The sequence below is a fragment of the Microtus ochrogaster genome, linkage group LG9 (assembly GCF_000317375.1).
Source record: "Microtus ochrogaster isolate Prairie Vole_2 linkage group LG9, MicOch1.0, whole genome shotgun sequence".
Lineage (NCBI taxonomy): Eukaryota > Metazoa > Chordata > Mammalia > Rodentia > Cricetidae > Microtus > Microtus ochrogaster.
This window is the reverse complement of record NC_022034.1, coordinates 23,175,020-23,182,464: the sequence shown is the minus strand read 5'-3', so window position 1 is coordinate 23,182,464 and position 7,445 is coordinate 23,175,020. Positions and strand designations below refer to the sequence as shown.

Below are 7,445 nucleotides of genomic sequence, written 5' to 3'. Positions count from 1 at the left end.
CCAGGGACAAATCGCTGCTCAGCAAACAACCAGAAGAAACCCTGTCTCGAAAAACCAAAAAAAAAAAAAAAAAAAAAATCACATGACTAAAAAAAAATCCCTCCATCCTGCCCATCTCTGTAAGGTCACAGAGGGCCTATCCCGCCCTTCAAAAAAGGCTCGCGCCCACACAAGGACCTAGGGACAAATTGTTGCTCAGCAAACAAGAGTACTGAATGGTTTTCCATCACCAGAGCACCAGTTCTGACCTTTAAACCTCTCCCTTGACTCTTGGCTGGGCAGCGGTGGCACATGCCTTTAATTCCAGCACTTTGGGAGGCAGAGGCAGGTGGATCTCAGTTGAGTTGGAGGCCAGCCTGGTCTATAAAGTGAGCTCTGGCATAGCCAGGACTGTTACACAAACAAATTCTGTCTCGAAAAAACAAAAAAGGGGGGCTATAATTATAATTTTTCAAATTAATTTATAGGGTTACATCCTTTCCAATGGATAAGAGGATGCTGGACAAGTATTCACCACGAATCCAACTTCACAATATAATTCATGTTTAACTTGGCGTCTCTGCCCTCCATGATGGTGTAATTTCAAATAAATTCATTCAGTCCTCTTAAATTTGCCATTCAAGTGGGCATGGCAGTCCATGCCCTTTGGCACCTGGGCACTTGGGAGGCCAAGGAAGGAAGATTTATGGAAGTTCAAGGCCAGCCTGGTCTACAGAGCTGTCTTGAACCACCCCCTCCCGGCCCAAAAAACAAAACAAAACAAAACAACAACAACAAAAACAGGCATTAAAAATTTCTGCCAAGCCAAGAACTATTTTCAACTATTTTCAAGTTAAAGTCAGTTTGATTCAGCCTCATTGTCTGGGCTCTAATCTACTTCTCCAAGATACTGTGACTTCAACACAACAAATACAGCAAACAGCTCCCAATTTTGTGTCTCTCTGTAGAAATCAGGTCTTTCAGGTCAATGAGGCTAGGTCCGTCAAATTACTCCTCCTCCCAAGAGTTACCTACGAGTGTCTTGGTGAAACCTTTACAACAGGGCACTACTTAGTGTAACTGAGACCATCTCAGCCAACAGAAGTCGGAGACTATTACTACTGCTCATATTCCAAACCACAGAATCCTCACCACCACCTCGTACACCTCCTACCTGTTTAGAATATTTAGTCCACTACTCAAAAGTTTCCTGCAGCAGAGTCCCCACCACACTGGGTCTGATGCTCTCCTAAACCCCCAGAGCAGGGTATAACTGCAGCGCGAACAAAGAGCAACAAAGAAGTGGGTGGTAACAACCTCCCACAGAGGCAAGCTAGGACCCATCAAGTGGGAACAACTCCAAGCTTGCCTCCCTCCTCTTACCACTTCCCCACAGGCCTACCTAGCGCTAACTCAAAACCTCTAATTGTCACCGAGGAAGTGCAGCTCTTCCATATGAACCCCGAGAAAGTGGCGCTCAAAGAACCCGGCGAACAAAGGCGACGGATGGAGTCCACGCGAAACACGAGGGAGACAGCTCCGCTCTGCGAACTTGGCCCCCCGCCAGCAGTAACTCCTCCGCAGCCCCACCCGAGCCGCGGGGTCCCGGGTGAGGCTGGAAGCGCAGCGCAGACTGAATGCAGGCGAGAAGGGGGACCCGGCGAGCGGGGGAGGGGACAGGGACGTGGGGCGGAGCTCCAGGCCGCCGGCTTTGTGCAGTCAGGCCCGGGGTGCCAACTGGGGTCCCTCGGGGGCCGGTCCGAGGCAGTGGACCCCAAACCAGCGCGTGTCCGTGCGGAGGACCCGAGAGGAGCGAGGGCGGACGATCCCGGGCCACGGCCGCGAAGCCGGGTAGGCCGTGTCCCTGTCCCCGCCGACAGCCACCCTAAGCACTCCGAGCCGCGCGTCCGCCCCGCCGCCCCCTCCCCTCCGCCCCGCCGCAGGCTCCCCGGCCACCCACCGTCATAGTAGTAGCACACTTTCTTCTTGCCGCCTCCTTGACTGTACGCCATGGGCTCGGGCCGCCGCCTCCTTCCCGGCTGCGGCTCCTCCTCTGGCTGCTCCCGCCCGCCGCGGCCCGGCGGCCAGACAACGGAGACTGAGGGAGACGGCGGGCGCACAAGGGCAGCCCGGAGCGGGACGGGAGCCGGAGTGGAGAATGCTGAGAACTGGGTGCGGGGGTGGCAGCGGCGCCGAAGCGCGACACACGGCGGGGGAGGCCCAGGGTGGCGGGGCTGGGAGGCGGGCGCTACCACTGCGGTGCTGCAGGGGGAGGAGCGCGGCTGCGGGCGGACGCAGCGGCCAGCTCGCAGAGGACGCCGGCTGCTGGGGCGGGAGTAGTGTACCCACACTTGTGTCGCATGCACTCCAGAGCTGCGAAGGAACCGGCTTCGGCCCCGCGCTCGTAGCCCAAGACCCGCAGCCGTCGGGCTCCCCCTCCGAACTGCGCGCACTGGTTGCGCCTGGACCGAGCTTGCGCACTGGGAGCCTGCTCAAACGTATCCCGGGCTGTCTGGACCCCTCCGCCGGGTCCCACGCCGCTCCCCTCCCCCACGGCAGCGACGCTCCGGCCCCAGCCCGCCACCTGCCTCTGCGGGGACCCCGAGGGGACCCCGCCGGAGCCCTCCCCGGGGATTCAGAAGATGCTGATCCTTGTCTCTGTGATGGTTGGAGATTCACACGCTTTCCGAATCGCGTGTACTCTTTTCCCCTGCTCAGCTCCTGATAACTACTTTGATGACTGACTTAGAGGCGGTAATGGCAGGCTGTATGTACCTCCAGGGTTTAATAGGCATTTAATAGCCGTCTATAAGTACGGCTGTCAGCACCGATGCATATTTGTAAAGCTGTCGAAAGTGCCGGGAAGCACGTGCCATATCCCGTTTGTGCTTCGTAGGTGTCAGTAGCTGGAGGAGTGCAATGCTGTCAAGCTCTAAGTAACTGTGCGAGGACCAGAGGGGTGTGGGACTTTTCCAGACTCCACATGTTTGACCTGCTGCATCAGACTGGATGCACTACTCCCTGGGCACTAAGAAAAGAGCAGAAATCCAAAGAAAGGATTTGAACAATTGGGTCCCTATGATTAATAGCGTGACATTTATTGAGTGCCTGTCTAAGCCAACCTGCAAGGCGCAAAGGATGGAAGCTGACAGTCTAATACAACACTAGCATTTCTTAACTGTTATCACTTACAATTCCTTCTACATGCATACACTGGCTCCTCCCTAAAGAGGTGATATTAAAATGAGACCACACTACGCTACTAACAAAAATATTGTTGTACTTTCAGATCCCCAGGATTCTCATGCTTAAAACACCAATCTCCTAGACTTTGCCCCAAAAGATTTAGAATTAGTCCAGGGTATCCTTGTCAATCCCCCTTTTCCCAAGCCTCTATTTTTAACAAGACCCCAGGAGACTAACAGGGTAGGTTCAGGAACCACAGTGGAGAAACACAAGCTTCAATGTGAATGTTTCCTACAGTGTTGCTCGCTGGGTTTTCTTTTCAGTTCCAAAGTCAATCAAGGATGAAAACAGAATGAGATCCGAATGTTCTTCCCCGGACCTAACACGGTGGAGTGTGAAAGAAGACTTGATTTCTTCAGGGAGACTTCTAGCACTCTCCCTTCTCCTATGTCTGTTTTCTGTGCTTTTAATACCATGTGCCTTGTACGTGCTACTCTTAATCTGTTACAGTTGCCCATAACATGTCTGCTTGTATCAGTAGGATACAGTTTCACAGGTGGACAAGCCAAGCCTGTCTTGGATATAATTATTTCTCTAGTACCTGTGAATTTGCAGCAAGCCACGTGAATTTTCTGTATAAATAGTTTTACCCATAAAATGGGAAGCTTCTTAAGATAATCCACGTGGAATTGTTTTTGAAGCACACAAACAGCTGCTCCATGTTGTAATGACCATTTTCATAAGAGTAATCGTAGCTACTGCTACTCTTTGCATCATTAGAACCCAGCTTTCCACCTCAAGGAAGAGGCTGGAAAATCAATTTGTTGCAGAACTTGTGGTATTATTTAACAACTGTAAATGAATTGAACAAAGGATTTTGTTAACAGAAACTGGTACTAAAGGAGACTGATCAAGTGTTAAGCATTTGCCATCACACTTAATGTCTCCAAGCATCTTTAATGATCTTGAAATTATTAGTCACTAAAACCTATGGACACATCACTTACTGTACTCGGACTCTTACCAACTCTTTTAAAATATCAAGTTTTAGATAATGTACAAAAGATGGGATCAAACTAAGCATAGATCATAGAATATGTAGTCGAGGATAGCCCTTTGCCTTCAACTATTCCTCTCCAGCTGCTATTCTGCATATGGAAACTTCATTGTATTTGAAGATGTTCAGTATGCTAAAATTATTCGGTAAAATGATATATTAAATGTATCAGGGTTAGAAACAAGATTGTCTAGAAACCAACTGCTCCAGACTATGTCACAAACTAGGTCCTGTTGCCAGGTATTCAGGAGGAGAGCAGGAGGATTTTAAGTTCAGGACCAGCCTCGTCTACAGAGTGAGTTCCAGAATTGCCATGGCTACACAGAGAAACCCTGTCTCAAAAAAAGAAAAAATAGATCCTGTTGCCAAGCCTGGGAGTATACACCTTTAACCCCAGCACTTGGGGGCAGAGGCAGGCCTGTCTCTGTGAGTTCAAGGCCAGCCTACTCTACAAATCAAGTTCCATGACAGTTAGACCTGTTAGACAGAGAAACCCTGTCTCAAAAACCCACAGGCATGTGTACGCACGCACACACCCACAAGACAACCTTAAAAATTAGATCCTGTTGATAATTGTGACAGGTGGAAAATAACTTGGTAGGAAGAGTTATAGTATGAAATTGTTTCTACTCCTAGAAAGTTTAGACGTGTTAAATTCTGTGTAGCAGTTCCATAAGAGCATATAAAATGTAGAGGCTTGCAGTGACAAAGTGTGTTGTCACAGACTGCAAGCCTCCAGCTGAGTTCTGGTCTCATGCTTCTATTTTCCCGCAGCTCGGCAAACTTTAACTCATAAATCAGAACAGTAATATCATATACTGGAAGAGAATAATTTAAGCCCTGAATTTATCTACATTTTCAAACCGTACTTTAAAAGGCTTTTTGAACCATAACATGTCTACTAAACTCCCTAGTTGGTTGACATTATTCTCAACTTTCATTTTTTCCTGTGGCCTTGTCAGTATCCCACTGAGAAGTATTCCCCAGCCAACAGAACTGGAGAATAGGCTGTGGAATTTAGCCATTAACAATCAGAACATAAATGGTTCCCCATTTAATAGTATGCTTGTCTGTTTTTAAGTTTAATATAATATATTCCTTGTTATGTTGCAAGGAGGGGTTGCTTGTTTGTCCCAGCTGCCTAGCTAGCTTACATCTGAAATAACCACACAGAAACTGTATTAATTAAAACACTGCTTGGCGATTAGCTCTAACTTCTTATTATCTAACTGTTACATATTAGTTTAACCCATCTCCATTAATCTGTGTATCACCACATGGCAGTGGCTTACCGGGGATTCTAACCCGTGTTTGTCTCAGGAGGAGGATACATGGCTTCTCTGACTCCACCCTTCTTCCTCCCAGCATTCAGTTCTGTTTTCCCCGCCTATCTAAGTTCTGCTGTATCAAAAAGCCAAGGCAGTTTCTTTATTCATTAACCAATGAACGTAACACACAAACAGAAGTAACCTCTTATCATTGTTAACTTGTTGGGTTTAATGAAGACAGTTTCTTTCATGTATGTCATGGTGTATCCATATTCTCCTCTGTGCTCCTCTTCCCCCCCCTTGGCCACTCCCTCTTTTTTAATGTCTCTCATACACAACCACACACACACACACACACACACACACACATATATATATATAGCTTAGTAACTATTAAAAACCTAAGGTCCACTAATAAGAGAAAACATTGCATTTATCTTTCAAGTCTGGCTTATTTCACTTACAAAATTACCCCTAATTGTATCCAGTTTCCACAAAATGACACAATATCATTCTTTATGACCAAATAGAATTCCACTGTGTATGTATCATGTCTTTATCCATTTGTCTGCTGAAAGTCACCCATAACTTGACATTTGTGTTACTGCAATAAACATGGATGTGCAGGTCTCTTTGTAATATGTTGAAGGAATTCCTTCAGCTGTACAGCCAGACATGGCATGTGAATTGTATGGCAGTTCCATTATTATTGGTGTGAGGAATATCCATACTGATTTCCATAGTGTCTAGACAAATTTACATTCCCACCGATGTGTATAAGGGGCTCCCTACCCACCCCACCACACACTGCTAGCCTTTGTTCTCACTTGTTTACTTTGAACAGCCATTCAGACTTGGGTGAGAGGAAATCCCATAGTAGTTTTATGGCAGTTCCATTATTATTGGTGTGAGGAATATCCATACTGATTTCCATAGTGTCTAGACAAATTTACATTCCCACCGATGTGTATAAGGGGCTCCCTACCCACCCCACCACACACTGCTAGCCTTTGTTCTCACTTGTTTACTTTGAACAGCCATTCAGACTTGGGTGAGAGGAAATCCCATAGTAGTTTTAATTTTTGTGTCCTTGCTGGTTTCAGATTTTGAACATTGTTTCTTCTGTTTGTTGTTGATTGGCCATTGGTACTTTATGTTTTTTTGGGGGGGGGTACTGGGAGTTGGGGTTGAGGTAAATACTAAGTTTGCATATTCTGACTTGGTGTGTAGCTTAGGATGACCTTGAACTCTGGATTTTCTACCTATAGGCAAGTGCCTCATGCTGGCTTTTGTACTTCATCTTTTAAATATTGTTGTTTTTTTTTAAACAACCTATTTATTAACTGGGTTGTTTGGATTTTTGATTTTACTGTCTATCAAATTACTTTAAATATTTTGACTGTATTAGTTACTTTAATATTGCTGTGACAAAAAAACCATGACAAAGGCAATTCATGAAAGATAGCATTTTAGTAGCTTAAAGAAGGTTGTAGTCCATGATTGTAGAGCAAAGGTATGGCAGCAAGAACAGCTGAGAGCTCGCATCTCAAGTCACAAGCAGGAAACAGAACATACACTGTGAATGGCAGAGTCTTTAGAAACCTCAGACCCCCTCCCAGTGACTGCCTCCTCCAACAAGGTCACATTTACTAATCTTTCCCAAACAGTTCCACCAACTAGAGACTAAGTGTACAAACATAGGAGCCTAGAGGGAGCATTCTCATTCAAACCATCACACTGAGCATTAATTCTCCATCACGTGGTTCTCAACCTTCCTAATGCTGACCCTTGAATAATACAGTTTCTCAGGCTGTAGTGACCCCAATCATAAAATTATTTGCATTGCTGTTTCCTAACTATAATGTTGCTACTGTTGTGAATAATATAGATATCTGAAATGCAGTATATCTGATATGTAGCCCATGCGAAAGAAAGGATTGCTAGACCTCCAAAGG

At 46.4% G+C, this 7,445-nt stretch overlaps 1 protein-coding gene across 1 annotated transcript in view; it reads right to left on the bottom strand.

Annotated features, from left to right (window-relative positions):
- Positions 1 to 2,195, bottom strand: part of Hdac2 (histone deacetylase 2) — a 99,177-nt gene extending 96,982 nt beyond the window's left edge. The window contains exon 1 of the mRNA XM_013352367.2: positions 1,940 to 2,195. Coding sequence (XP_013207821.1) covers positions 1,940 to 1,991 — 52 coding nt within the window. The 5' untranslated portion in view covers positions 1,992 to 2,195. The remainder of the gene's footprint in view (positions 1 to 1,939) is intronic.
- Positions 2,196 to 7,445: the final 5,250 nt, after the last annotated feature.